Raw genomic sequence first — 15,824 nt, forward strand, 5'->3', positions numbered from 1 at the left:
AGCGAGGAGCCTTCATAGAAAGAAAAGAAAGAGTTCAATGGTTTTTTTTTTGTTTTTTGTTTAATAATTATAATCTTATATTAACACTAAAATAGAACATTATAATATTATTGTGACTAGAAATAAATTGATTTCACGAAAATTTTAAACTTTACAATTCTCTTAACAGAATTAAATATTTAATTCATATAAAGCACGAATTTCCATAATTTAGAGGAATGACTAGAATAAATTTTTGAAGAGTTTCTAATTTTTATGACATAAGTTTTTGATTATTCCGATATCTACCTATTATTTATCTTTATTAGAAATTATACTGTTATTGCAGACAGTGTATAAACGAGATATCTACAAATTAATTAACAACTTGTGACAAATTCTATTTTTAACTTATAAAAGGTGAGGATGTTTGTAGCTTGAAAGTAAGCGCCGCCTCTGCCATTAAATATTTAGAGTTCATTGCTAACAGGCTGCTAACTGACCACATTACAATTACAAGATAATCTTGGTTCGCGCCAGTATCGAACCTTCGACCTGCATGTACACTCAATACTTATTACTGGCGGTAGGACCTCTTGTGAGTCCGCGCGGTTGGGTAACACCGCCCTGTCTATTTCTCCGTAAAGCAGTAATGCGTTTCGGTTTGAAGGGTGGGGCAGCCGTTGTAACTATACTGAGACCTTAGAACTTATGTCTCAAGGTGGATGGCGCATTTACGTTATGGATGTCTATGGGCTCCAGTAACCACTTAACACCAGGTGGGCAGTGAGCTCGTCCACCCATCTAAGCAATAAAAAAAAAGAACAGGAATACCTAGATGGTATAACGTCGCGGAGTTCGATTTTTTTTGTTGCCCTTATGGGCAGACGAGCACACGGCCACCTGATGGTGAGTGGTTACCGTCGCCCATGGACTTCGACAATGCCAGTGGCAGAGCCAAGCCGCTGCCTACCGCTTAATACTCTCCACAAACCTCGTTTGAAGAAGGACATGTCATAGCGCTCGGGAAACACCGTGGAGGGGAGCTCATTACATAGCCGGATGGTATGTGGCAAAAAAGGCTTCTGGAAACGCACTGTGGATGACCGCAGTGGATGGTAGTATGGATGAACTCTACTCCGGTGGCAGGCGGTACGATGGTGAAAACGAAATGACGGTATCATCTCGAACCATACCTCAGCGCACAGATTATTAACAAATGTTATTACTATGTTTGTGTGTTGAATATAATAATCTTATCGACATGCCTATGAATATTTAATTACGGCGATGAACAATGTTCAGTTGTCGTGTGGGGATGAGGAGCGTGGAATGGGGGCGCTGGTGCCGGTTGCATTCGGTACATGTCGTGTAGCAGTGTGGTAACGGACACGTCGCCGACTGTGTCTCGGAACAGTAGGAGCTCGATGGAACGCGCTCGCACAGCGCGGAGCGACGGTAACAGCAGCAGGAGGCGACCGAACCTTTTAAAATGAAAAAGTGATTACTACACCTTCCGTCAGTGTTCTAAGTATCTTTTTTTTTTTTTTTTTTCCTACCTAAGCTGATAGCCTTGAGAGGTTATGTCAGCGTAACCCTAACTTTAGTAGGTGAGCTCACGGGGCTCAACCTGACGATGTTGCTAACACGAACCCTAGCAAGAGTCGTGCTTCGCAGAATCTACCACCGGATCGGAAACGCGACCCACTGAGAAGATCCGGCGAGAAACTCAGTGGGCTGTGTCTGAGAGTTAATTTACTCGTCGAGCCCTTCGTCGCAAGCGACGGGTTCGACGAGAACGGTGACCGGTGCTTGAAGTACCTAAAAGCACCGTTAGTGGATCGGGAGGATCCGAGATGACGTGTATCTAAGTATCACATTCGCTTGCAGGCTAAATCTATAGGGTTGTTGTACCTGTAACCTATATACATGTTTATCTAATTTTTTATATCATCGACTTTCAATTCACATAAGTGCCAAAGAAGTATTTCAGTTAAAAAAGTAATAGGTAGGAATAATGCTGTATTTGAAGGGAGCTTCTGTATTTTATACCTAATCAATGAGCGTGGGTAGCGTCTTCCCTGTGCCCTTGGTATTGTGAAAGTCCATAAAGTTATTTTTTTAACATTAAGTAGGCTCACGTCTGCCCTCTGTTAAAAATCCTTTTTCTTAAGTGAAGATTGACTAAGAATTGTAAAACTTCACAAAAGACAAATGTACAGATGTAGGTACATAGGTATTTATTAGATAATTATTTATGGCAAAAATAAATACTGAGACAAAGGAAAAAAAAAATATTATATTGAAAATAACATTTATTACTTTTACAGTGTGTTAATTTAATACATAAATATAAAACAATTTAAAGTATAAAAAGCTTATTCGAAGTGGTCTCCATTGGCTGCAATACAGTCCTTTAAACGTTGAGGCCAGTTATCAATAGAAGCGCGCACTCTTTCCATGGGAAAAATTTTCACTGCCAATCGTACGGATTGTTTTAGGGACTCCAAATTATCATGGCGTTTAGAGCAAACCGTACCTAATCTCTAAAACTGAGCATAAATCATAATCCAGCGGATTGAGATCGGGACTAGACGACGGCCAGTCTTCAGCTCTGATGAAGTCCGAAACGTTCATTTCCAACCAAGACTGCGTAGACCGAGCTTTATGACTGGCGCCGAGTCTTGCTGGAAGGACCATTCTTAATTATTGAACATGGTGTTGTTAAGGAGCTTCACTACCTTCTCAAGAATGATATCTTGATACACTTGTGCCGATGTTTTGATACCTTTTTCACAAAAGTATGGCTCAGTCACTCCTTCATAGCTAATACCCCACCAAACCATCACTGAAGTCGGATAGTGCCCGCGTTGCCGAGTCTTGCTGGAAGGACCTTTCTTGATTATTGAGCATGGTGTTGTTAAGGGGCTTCACTACCTTCTCAAGAATGGTATCTTAATACACTTGTGCCGATGTTTTGATACCTTTTTCACAGAAGTATGGCTCATTCACTCCTTCATAGCTAATACCCCACCAAACCATCACTGAAGTCGGATAGTGCCCACGTTGCACTCTGTCGACTAATTGGGAAGCTTCCTTAGAGCTTTGAGCATAAATACGGTCATTTTGTTTGTTAAAATGTTGCTCAATTGTAATAAAATTCTCATCTGTAAACAAAATTTTTCTATGACCTCCCTTTGCGTACCGCTTCAGTAGTTGTTTCGATTTTACCACCCTATTCTCTTTTAAATTATCAGTTATGAAATGACCAGTAGGTACGTCTCTTATAGGCTGCAAGTCCTAAGTCATCTTTTAAAATATACGCGACATGGTTCTAGGTGCTATCTTCATCTCCCGAGATAAAATCTTTTGCTTTCGGACAGGATTTCTTCGAATTCTTACCCTTACTGCTTTGACCACCTTTTTCGTACGAACACTACGTGGACGGCCAGATCTTTTCTGTCACAAGCAGAGGAGGTCTCATTGCACCTATTAATAACCCGGTACACAAACATTTTACTAATACCAAGCGTATGGAGAGTTTTAAAAATTGCATTTGGCTCCATACCTACTTTGTGTAATGCAATCACAGCGATTTGGTTCTCTTTATCACCCCACTCCATTTTAATATCGCAAAATATTGTACAAGGTATTGGCGCCAAAATGAGAAAACTCAATGAGCAATCATATAAAAATGACAGATTCTAAATTGAAATGTAATATTTTCTTTATTTTTAATTGTAACAGTATTTATGGCCAGACTAAGTATTATTAGGTAGGTATATTGTAACGAAGATACCTGTAGATGCTAATATGTAATAAGCATTATTTTCATAAATGTTACCAAAGAACAATCGAAAATAATTAGACTAGGTAATAACGGCTTTACAAATTCAAATTTTGGGTAATGAATGTGTCTATCAATAATGAAGTATCATCCTACCTGGTAGGTTGTCTGGTATATCTAGTGCGCACATAATCTGCTAGAATACATTGTGCTTGATCTTGAAGCATTTCGACTGGTTGGGTCTCACTAAGTCCGGCTGTATCTGTAAAATCAGATAAGTACCTTGTTAAAAGTTATGATTTTAATATCACATCGAAATAAATTAGACGTTTGTCACTCTTTACGTCTTAGGAGTTACCTTTGGAAACACACGCATTTACGAAACAGGAATAGACGACTTAAACCCCGAATAGGTACCCAATATTGACAACACTTAAGTCCTCTGACAGGCTTCTATTTAACTTTAACGGGTTCTGATTTTTGTATTTGTACAAAAAAAATTGGTCTTTCGGTGAAGTTGACTTTTTAAATTTATTGTATGTAGGTAATCTTGATATAAAGTAGAAGTAATAAAAGTCTGTCATTTTATTACGATAACCATTACTACAAAGGAATTGATGTAGTATTAGAATATAATGTAGGTAGGTAATACCTAAGTATGTAGGTACCTATTAAATAGTAATGTATGATAATATGACTAAATAATAATAGTAGGTAGGTGCGAACTACATATAACAAAGAAAATAATAGGTACAGAATTAATTACAGAATCTCAAAACGTTTCCAAGAATAATCTAAATGTAATAAAAAAATAAAATACCTAACACACCTGGTGAAAATAGTACAATCGCTTTCATGCACCCACATTCGCTGCCATCAGGTGCTATTTGACGAAATCGGCATAAAATCTCCTACAAAAAAAAGTATATTACTAAAACATATGTAGTTAATATACCACCACAACCTAATTATCGGTTTTCAATTTCAAGAAATCAAAATGCGACTGTATTGCTATTAGTAGGTATATAGGTAAGTGCTTAAGTGAATAATAAATAGATTTTTCGAAACATTGAGAACATAAAGTTATTGCTATGAAAACTTTTCGAAATGTCTGAATCTATAAAATGACTATAGGTAGTTATTATAATAGCAAACGTAGTTTTAATCATAGATAGGTACCTATCTGTGGCACTTGAACCAACGAAATATAACAGTTGGTAGATAGGTAATATTAAAATGTACCTACCTACTATTTAATAAAAAAAACATCTGCATAAATATCTGAATCGGTCGAAATATCGGTCTGAAATCTTTATATTTTTTAGTTTTATATTTTATATTTATTTATTTATAAAACAACCGTTTGTAAGTGCTTACTTGTAAAGTATTAAGTTCCAAATCCGCCAGCGGGTCAGGGGGCAGGCGAGCCCTGGCCGCCGGAGCCGATAACAACGGCGCGAGATCCCAAGGAGCCGACCACTGCGCCAAGTGCAACAAGAACAAGTCCTTCCATGCCGCTCGAAGTAGAACCAGTTGATCTGACGGTGATAACGCTTGGAAGGGCGCCAAGCACCGCACCCACCGGACCGCCATAAATAAGAGACGAGCACTCGTTTCCTGAATTCGTTATGTATGATTTATCATTTCCCATTTCAATAATAACTAACTATAGATACTAACTGTTACTTCTCTCTCAATTGTTTTCTATAGGTAGGAACGTAGGTAGGTATTCGATATGTACCTAAGGGTCGATTTGATCAAACAAGAGTAAATCTTATTCTTAGAATAACTCGTCAGTTAATCGAGAGTACCTAAATTAATTTTACGTTTTACCATCTACAATTCTAAGAACAGTGAGCCATTCGGGAATTGTTACTATACCGCCGTTTCGCACGGAATAACGGAGCTATTCCTAGAATAAAGTAATGGCGTCAGTCAGTCCAATCATCTGATTTCTGTCATTTCATAAATATTTATTCTGTTTTAATTTCAAATCAACGCAATGCACTAAATTATTATTAATAGTCTGGCATTGTATAATGCAACGTTTAAACGAAAAAAAAAAACCACACGACAAAACTTGACAACTCCCTCAAACAAACAACAAATAAAATTAATACGTTCGACAGCTAGATATCTTGATAATGTATCGAACTGTTTATTTGTTTTTTGGTATGTATATACATTAAAGAATACTTTCTCTCTCTCTCTATCTACACCACAGCTACTTTTTCAGACTAAAATACGGCAAAATCGAGTTGACGCTATCTATGTATGCTCTTACACTATGCCGTTGTACAACAACATTTATTTGCCGGGTTTTATTGTTGTTCACCATTCACTCTGCTATTCGCGTATTGTTATTCCTAGACCAAGTATACTCTCGTTTACGTGGAAAAACGACAATAGATTTACTCGAGATTAAAATCATGGAATAGGTTATTCCTCGTATAAATAAAAAAGTATAAATTTAAGTTTGGTCGAATCCACCCTAAGTCCTATTTATGCTTAGTTTTCCATAACTGTAATTCGTTTTATACTGTATTTTTTTTATTGCCCTTGTAGGCAGACGGCCCACCTGATGATGAGTGGTTACCATAGCCCATGGACTTCAGCAATGCCAGGGACAGAGCCAAGCCGCTGCCTACCGAGCCAAGCCGCTGCCTACCCAGCCAAGCCGCTGCCTACTGTATAATAATATTCCAATAATCATTTGCATTTTTTCAAGAGATTTCTTTATTAGGCCTCAGTGATAATTCTACTGCAGTCAAGAAGTATCTAGTGAAACGATTTGTCTTCATGTCTCGTACTAATGCAGACAAAAGTGGGCAGTTTCATCAACAAGCGTTGGCTTATTAAAGTTGCATTAAAAAGTAGACTTTATGGGCTTGTTTTAAATTACGTTTTACATTACATCTGTTGGGCGGGGTAAGTCAAGTAAAGGCGATAAGTCACCCCAATGTCGACCAATCGTAAACTCGCGACCGCCCCCTTGAGTCAAAAAGCTACCTACTGCAGAACATGGCACTTCCCCTTACCTTTTCACAAAGCTATTCTCTAACAAATACCTAACATAATAATGATACCTTTATTAGTTTTGTTTACCTAGTATTAATGGAGTATTAAAGTTATTTACATGGTTAGAAAAGAATAATTAGGGCTGATTAACTTTTTTACTAATTCTTGATTTCCTGTCTTTTTAATCGGTTCTTATTCGTATTCTTCCAAGTCTGACCGCACGTTATTGTACCCTCTTATGAGAAATATACATGCTATCTACATACATATTATTAAATAGATAAGTATCTTGTCTCTATTCGAACCTGGTTTCGTTTTTGGAAACGTAAATTTTTTATTGTCCTTGATGCCTCGTCGAGCGGTATATTTGGTATTAATTGGTCGCCGGAGTCTATGGAAAACACAGTGTGAAAACGGCCGTGCAATTTGAGAAATTTAATCCATTTATAACGGCTTTATATACCTATCTAACGCATCAGCGTTTATCAACCTAAGCATTTCTATTCTGTGCTTAGACACCGCGATTCTGTATATTTCTACTCACATAGCATACATTATACATGATTGTACAATGGTTTTTCTATCCTTAAACTAGGACGCATGGCTGCTATGTGAGTAGAAATATACAGAATCGCGGTGCCTAACCACAGAATAGAAATGCTTAGGTTGAGGTTACCTGCAGAAGTTCCCATGTTGGGGCTAAAGGAGCACCAAATGCACTGGGCGGTGGTCGTAATAACGTGGGATCGCCTTGAAGCTGGAGTTGCTTGGCACTCCACATGAGTTCCTTGATATCGAAAAATTTCAATGTTATTTTTGATAATGAGTTCAAGAACACAAATTAGGTAGGCACCTACTAAGTATGTTAATTAGATAATTCAACAATACAGATAAAAATTATTATTATTTACACTGATACCTACTCATTCATTTAAAAAGGTTTTATATTAGGTAAGTATTTATTTTTTAACTTAATATTTGAAGTAAAATTATAGCATGCGGATCGATCCTGAGATAATATGATGTGTGTTAAGTTTAATGCGACTAACCTATCTATCAAATTATGGGAGGCTTAAATCTATTTTCAAACTGATAGTCAAGGGTCAGTTTAAGGTCATGTCAATACTAGCCACTAGTAAAAAGACAATTTTCAAATTCAGTGAATTGTTATTCAGATGAGGGCAGACGAGCGACATTTATTGTTTTTTTCAGTAGGTACAATTCGTAATACGCTCGTACTTTTAATTTAAAACCATTTTCTAGTTGAATTCTCATGATGATGATTCTGACCAGGGTTGTCCAGACAACGGCTCGCGACGCATGTTTTAATCAGAAAATAGTTTTCGATATAAATCGTTTGGATAATAGAATTCTTTGTCAAAACATATACCTAGTAATTATTGGTCAAACCTATTATGAGTCCGCACGGGTAAGTACCACCACCCCGTCTAATTCTGCTGTAAAGCAGTAATGCATTTCGGTTTGAAGGGTGGGGCAGCCGTTGTAACTATACCGAGATCTTAGAGCTTATATCTCAAGGTGGGTGGCGCATTTACGTTGTAGATGTCCATGGGCTCCAGTAACCACTTAAAACCAGGTGGGCTGTGAGATCGTCCACCCATCTAAGCAATAAAAAAAAAGGGTACACTGAGACCTTAGAACTCATATCTCAAGGTGGGTGGCGGTATTTACGCTGTAGATGTATATGGGCTCCAGTAACCACTTAGCACCAGGTGGGCTGTGAGCTTATCCACCCGTCTAAGCAATAAAAAAAAAAATCAATATTTGGCATAATTTATTTTTATTCTTGTAACGTTCTATAAAGTAGTAAAGTATTTAGTTTTTGAGATTATTATTTTTCTACGGCCCTCCAGCTTTTGTACTAAATTTAATTAGCCCGCAATAGTACCTACTTAGTTTGGACAGCCCTGTTCTAGTTAATGCCATCAGCTGTGATACAAATAATTGAGATCATGCCGACTTACATGACATTTATCGGTAGACATTAAAATGTGTAGTAGTCCAGGAGGCGGTGGTGGTAGGAACGAGTCCGGCACGAGCGGTAACGGGCTACAGGCGCCAGTGCCAGCGGCACTAGACCCAGCTGACGAGGCCGCGCTGAGCGGAGCCTGCTCGTTCATACCGCTTAAACTGAACTGTAGACATATTGTATATGTACTACTGACATCGATTCGTTACTACGTTGTATTTGAAATATTTAAAACGTTTTTTTTTTATTCTAATGATAATTCCAATTGTCGTGGAGAAAATGCAAGCATAACTAGATAAATGAAATCGCGGTGTACCATTTACCAGAGTGAAAAGCTATACTGAAAAAGGAGGTCGCATTAAAATCAATAGTACATACCAATCCGCATAGGCCAAAACACATCCGTCTACTAATAACCCAAAATACGAATACCTTTTTTTTATTGCCATTGTAGGCAGACGAGCATACGGCCCACCTGATGGTAAGTGGTCACCGTCGCTCATGGACTTCAGCAATGCCAGAGGCAGAGCCAAGCCGCTGCCTACCAAATACCTACACAATCGTCGATAAATACTATAGTAAATATGATTTTAATAAACGGATGGATGACGAAGTAGCAGAAGTATAAGTAGCTAGAGAAGGCTAGAATAATATCCAGTACAACGGCTGTCTCATCCTTCAAACTGAAATGCATTACTACTTCACGACAGAAATAGGTAGGGTCGTAATACCTGTCAATGCGGACTCATAACATATCCTACCACCAGTAAAACTGGTAAAAACAGACTTCCCTCGGAGTTAACGGGTAATTAAAAAGGGGTACATATGTAATTTTAATGATTCGGGCTTTTTTTTAATGCTAGGATATTTTAGCAGATATTTCCTACTCACTTGAAAGTTGAGCGGCTGTGGAAGTGACAGTGGTGCATACGGCGAGGGCGGTGACAGTTTGAGGATCTGCGGCTTGTGAGCGTGCGTCATCGACGGAGGTGGCAGCGAGCTCAACGCTCCAGCGTGCAACTTAGGCTTACGAGGGCCACGCTCGTGTTGGACTGCTGTTGGGAAAAGAATACAACCATATTATAATCACCTCTGGATCTAGATGAGTCGGCCCAACAATATAGGTACCCTTACGGTACCGACAGTTTCTGCGGTAGCACCCAAAAACGCACTTGACTTAGGGTAGGCAGGTTTTGAGTCTTATGAGGAGGCAGTCTCCTCCCGGTGATGGTCACGGGGCGACCTAAGGGGGTTGAGGCTGCGCCGCACGCTACCGTCACTCTAGCGCGCTGGCACCAGGAGGACGGGACGGCGCGTCGGCGGCTGCGGACTGCGATGCGGTCCGCATTTTCGTCGTCGCTGTCGTCGCCGAACATACTGTTGAAGAGCAACCCGGTCGGCGGTATATCGCGTTCCAACCCGGCAGGCTGGTTCTGGCCCAGCGGGGTATCCCGGAACACCAGCGGCACCGCCCGGGCGGCCTGGTAGGGCCGCCGTACCGCGGAGACTGACGACGTTGGTCGTCGACTATCGCCTCGACGACCCGTCGGTCGGGCGTCCTCGGGGTGGCGCCGCGTGTCTGGTTGTAGTGTTGACCGCGGGAACCCCCCTACTCTGAACGGGTTCTGACCCCGGACGGAGATCGGACGTCGGGTGTAAGAGTGCAGGGGAGTCGTTTAGTGGGTGGGCCCTAAAATCCTTGGGCCCGCGATCTGCTCTCAACACCTGCAGATCGTTGAGTCTCACATACCCCGCGCGCCCCCTAGGCGCGGGGACCTCGTAGGAGGTTCGGCCCCCGGCCCGGAAAAAAAAAAGGCAGGTTTTGAGTCTGGTTGTAGTGTAGACCGCGAGAACCTCCCTACTCTGACCGGGTTCTGACCCCGGGTGGAGATCAGACATCGGGTGTGAGAGTACAAGGGGAGTCGTTTGGTGCGGTAGGACCCAAACTTGTGTCCTCGGTCTGCCCTCAACATCTGCAGACCGTCAAATCCCACATACCCCTCGGCGGTCCCCTAGGCGCAGATACCTCTTAGGATGCTCGGCCCCCTGCCCGAAAAGAAGGGTAGACAGATGCATCTGCGTCTAATATCATACCCGTAGTCTTCAATTTAATGGTGATTATGGTTCTTGCAACAGGGCCGAAATATCGGGAACTTATTGAATGTAAAAATCGTGGTAAGGACCCGTTTAATAAGTAGGTATTTATAGTGTTTAAAGCTGCGAAAATTTAAAACCAATTCGTAGTATAACTAGTCAGGTCATAAGTATTGTCACACAGTAAAAACTTTTCTTTTAGAATGCTGGCCACAAAAAAGTTTATTGAATTCGAATTCCGAATTGTTCATGAAAATAAAAATGTATACTTTTAGAATTTTACTCGTTTTTAAATATGGAGTGGACGCTTAAAGATGAGCGTGTTGCAGTTATTGCGTTGCATCGTTGCGGTTACGCGCCAATTCAAATTTTTAACATACTGAAAATTTTGAATATAAAAGATTCGTTTATCGTACCATCAAACGATACAATGAAGACTCTAGTGTAGATGACAGGTCAAGAAGTGGTCGCCCTTGGTCTGTTAGGACTCCAGCAGTGATAAAAGCTGTGAAGGCGCGAATTCAAAGAAATCCCAAACGTAAGCAGAAACTGTTGGCCCTTCAGATGGGGTTAAGCAGAACCACGGTGAAAAGGGTGTTAAATGAAGACTTAGGGCTTCGGGCATATCGAAGAAAAACAGGACATCGTTTGAATGCTCGTCTAATGGACTTGAGACTGAAGAGATGCCGCGCTTTGTTGAAGCGGTACGCGGGAAAAAAAATTTGGGAAATTCTTTTTTCGGATGAAAAATTTTTTACCGTAGAAGAGAGCTACAACAAACAAAATGATAAGGTGTACGCACACAGTAGTGAAGAAGCGAGCAACCGTATTCCGCGTGTCCAACGAGGTCATTTTCCATCCTCGCTCATGGTATGGTTGGGAGTTTCTTATTGGGGCTTAACAGAGGTACATTTTTGTGAGAAAGGTGTAAAAACGAATGCAGTTGTGTATCAAAATACAGTCCTGACGAACCTTGTGGAACCTGTTTCTCATACCATGTTCAATAACAGGCACTGGGTATTCCAACAAGATTCGGCGCCAGCTCATACAGCGAAGAGCACACAAGACTGGCTGGCGGCGCGTGAAATCGACTTCATCTGGCACGAAGACTGGCCCTCCTCCAGTCCAGATTTGAATCCGTTAGATTACAAGATATGGCAACACTTGGAGGAAAAGGCGTGCTCAAAGCCTCATCCCAATTTGGAGTCACTCAAGACATCCTTGATTAAGGCAGCCGCCGATATTAACATGGAACTCGTTCGTGCTGCGATAGACGACTGGCCGCGCAGATTGAAGGCCTGTATTCAAAATCACGGAGGTCATTTTGAATAAACTTTAGTGTCATAAGAATCTATGTTTTATTAAGTTCATTTTGGTATATGAATGGTTACATAATGAATAAACTTGTTTCAATTATTTTACATTAAACATGTGACAGAATTTATGACCTGACTAGGTATAACTATGTTTAGGATAGTAATACTCTTTCTGCCAACGTGAAATTACACAACGATTAATACGAAATAATTACGTTTACTTTTCGCATATCGATAATATCACCGTAAAATTTGCGGTCAACAACTGTCGAAAACAGCAATGAACAACAGTGAATTCTGTTGAAAAGTCACGAATCAAATTTCACTATACGATATCGATGTAGCGCAGCGTTGTTTAACACGTAGGATTATGCAACTGAGAACCGCTTACGCGATACAACCCTTTATGATTGGGGTCGGAGTGGCAGGCACCTCTCGATAGTGGCCAAATGGAAGGGTTATACTGTGAATTATTCACAATTTTATCACTATCTTGGTCTTTTAGAGAAGAAGAAGTATGATGTATGCCAGACTTAACTTACATGAGTACCTACATAGTGAGAGGTTTAAATGATTTCGAAAATTATACGTGAATTGTTATAAAATACAATTGTTGGTATTTAATTTGTAAAATTATGCCTGGACCTCATTTTGTTATAATTGTAGGTAAAAAAAATTCAACACCTTAATTTTAATCAATTTAGCGAGTATAGAAAGCAAATTAATTTCGACAAAAACTAATCCTTAACTTAGGGGATGCGAAAATGTATTTAGTTGCATGTCGGACTTGCATGGGGCGCGGGGCACTGTGACGTCACGCAATCAGCTTATCGTGGCTGATTCCATGGGAATGCGGCCATTGTGTCCGCACATGGCGGCGCATACGCTGTTGTTCCCGCGACGAGATACGTACGCTACGGTTACTCGATGCGGCTTAAATCGCGAGCTGTGTTACCGGACCGTGTATTGAGCACTCACCTCTGTTTTAGCTTTTAATTTTATTTTATTTGTACGCTTTAGGTAGGTAACAGATTTTTTGTTTCTATTCCGTTCTTATTTTCAATATTTTATACAATTCGAGTAGGACGGAAATAGTTATTATACAGTTGCGCACTTTCGGCTAAAATAGTATTAATAACTGCCCAGATTTACAAAAATTGTAAAAAAAAAAGTAATATAATAATTCAAAAGCATAAAAAAATTCAAAAGCAGCTTTGGCTGGTGAAATGTAAACTGAAAATTTAACTTAACACAGCAATACGGTTTTTTAAGCATACAATGATAGAATTACTCTCCCGACCTTCTCAGGGAGTCGCGATTCCGATCCGGTAGTAGATTCAGCGAAGCACTGCTCATGATAAGGCTAGTGTTAGCGATCTCTAGTTGAGGCCGTGAGCTCATCTACCGGTTCGGTTGGAATAGCCCTTTAGGCTATCAATGATTAGATAGAAAAAAAGTTGTAATTTATATATTATATATCTTTATACGGATAGGATATAACTCAATATAGGTGGCGATATTCACGTTGTCATGTCTGAAGACTCCGGTCATTGCTTAATAGCATACGAGCCGAGAGTTAGCTCATCTATATACTCGTACTTAGGTATGCATTAAGCAAAAAATATTTAGCAGTTAGATAATAGCACTCCCATTTTGTTATTTTAAGACACTATGACAAAATAGTAATTTTATGGAGGCAAAGCTCTTTTGGTTTTTGTGTAAATCAAAGATTATCAACTGTAATTGAAAGATTAGCTATTACTAATAATAAAATTCAAAATTACTAACGTCATTTATGTTATAACCTAAGTTCCCGTTTTGTAGAAACAAGACTTTATTTTGAGAAAACATGTGGCAGTATTTTCTTGGGTGCATTTCAAATGTTTGTATAAAAACAAATGAAATATTTTTAATATTTTGTATTGTATAAAAAAGCATGCTGTGACTAGATAATTTAATTTGGCCAGCGTAGACATTAACATTAGATTCAACAGTGAAGTTGAAATTTAAGCGGGGCCAAAATTATATTTTGTAAAATTATTGAGAGAGGCATTCAGTAATAATTTCCAAAGTAGGAACTGCTGACACAATAAAGTCGTTACTTAAGCTCCTTTCAAAAAGGCGATCACTGAATCACATTTCAAGCGTTTAAGGGAGATTTAACTTCAAACATCTATCGGTAAAAAGCCCCTCGCTCCGTCGAATTGAAAGCAAACAAAACATGTTTTTCAAAAACGTAGTTCATACACAAACTAAAAATACTTACATGTTTTTATAAGCCGCGAGGCCACAAGTTCGATCCGTGTGTTAATTTATTACGACTTCAGTTTAACTTTTAAGCGATGTAGGGATACCTATGTTTGTTTAAAACTAATACAGAAATATAAAAAAAAATGTTTTCTTTGGCGTGAACCGGTGATTATAATTTCTAGTTCAATAATTTTATTTCACTTCTTCAAAATAAATCTGTACATTCATTGGGTTAAGTTAGGTTGCATTATCTGCCCTATGAGGAGGCAGTCTCCTCCCGGTGATGGTCACGGGGCGACCTAAGGGGGTTGAGGCTGCGCCGCACGCTACCGTGACTCTAGCGCGCTGGCACCTGGAGGACGGGACGACGCGTCGGCGGCTGCGGGCTGCGATGCGGGCCGCATTGTCGTCGTTACTGTCGTCGCCGAGCATACTGCCAAAGAACAACCCGGTCGGCGGTGTATCGCGTTCCGACCCGGCAGGCTGGTTCTGGTCCAGCGGGGTATCCCGAAATACCAGCGGCATCGCCCCGGCGGCCTGGTAGGGTCGCTGTACCGCGGAGACCGGCGTCGTTGGTCGTCGACTATCACCTCAACGACCCGTCGGTCAGGCGTCCTCGGGGTGGCGCCGCGTGTCTGGTTGTAGTGTTGACCGCGGAAACTCCCCTACTCTGGCCGGGTTCTAGGATACCGAGCGGGGGTCTAGTCTTGAAAAAGACTGTTGTTTTGGGAAGGGCTTAAGAAATCACTAGCCGTGATAGTGCCACGGGAAGCCTGATCGTAGCGATTGGTTTGCCTTGAAAAAGACAGTTGGTATGGGGTGGGTATTCACGGTTACTACATTGTCGCGTACAAATGTGCGTTCCGAGACGCATATCGCAAGCGACCAAAGGATCGGAAAGCACGTCCACACACGACCGAGTCGTAAACGAGAATGTATTCACGGCCACTACACTGTCGCGCACAACTGTGAGTTCCAAGACGCAGATCGCAAGCGAGCAACGGATCGGAAAGCACGTCCGCGCACGACCGAGTCGTGAGCGAGATAATCTATGCATACTTTGATGGGTAAGACGCAAAAGATGACATTCCCGATCCTGCGGACAGAATGGAAAGCAGTCGACGTCGCCCAAAACACGTCATCTCGGATCCCCCCGATCCACTAACGGTGCTTCTAGGTACTTTAAGCACCGGTCACCGTTGTCGTCGAACCCGTCGCTTGCGACGAAGGGATCGACGAGTAAATTAACTCTCAGACACAGCCCACTGAGTTTCTTGCCCGATCTTCTCAGTGGGTCGCGTTTCCGATCCGGTGGTAGATTCTGCGAAGCACGACTCTTGCTAGGGTTCGTGTTAGCATCGTCGTCAGGTTTGAGCCCCGTGAGCTCACC

General features: G+C 40.7%; 1 protein-coding gene across 2 annotated transcripts in view; it reads right to left on the reverse strand.

The window, feature by feature from the left end:
* Positions 1–41: 41 nt before the first annotated feature.
* The window catches only part of dsf (nuclear receptor dissatisfaction), a 39,480-nt gene continuing 23,697 nt past the window's right edge, over positions 42–15,824 (reverse strand). Inside the window, exons 4-10 of one of the 2 annotated variants that reach the window (XM_089731908.1) lie at positions 9,666–9,829; positions 8,770–8,940; positions 7,461–7,571; positions 5,144–5,383; positions 4,596–4,677; positions 3,923–4,028; positions 42–1,463 (exon numbers count right to left, since the gene is read on the reverse strand). In XM_089731908.1, coding sequence (XP_089588034.1) covers positions 1,262–1,463; positions 3,923–4,028; positions 4,596–4,677; positions 5,144–5,383; positions 7,461–7,571; positions 8,770–8,940; positions 9,666–9,829 — 1,076 coding nt within the window. In that variant the 3' untranslated portion in view covers positions 42–1,261. Of the gene's footprint in view, positions 1,464–3,922; positions 4,029–4,586; positions 4,678–5,143; positions 5,384–7,460; positions 7,572–8,769; positions 8,941–9,665; positions 9,830–15,824 lie in introns of both variants that reach the window. The other variant, XM_089731907.1, reaches the window with a different exon arrangement.

The sequence above is a fragment of the Bombyx mandarina genome, chromosome 12 (assembly GCF_030267445.1).
Source record: "Bombyx mandarina strain Sakado chromosome 12, ASM3026744v2".
Lineage (NCBI taxonomy): Eukaryota > Metazoa > Arthropoda > Insecta > Lepidoptera > Bombycidae > Bombyx > Bombyx mandarina.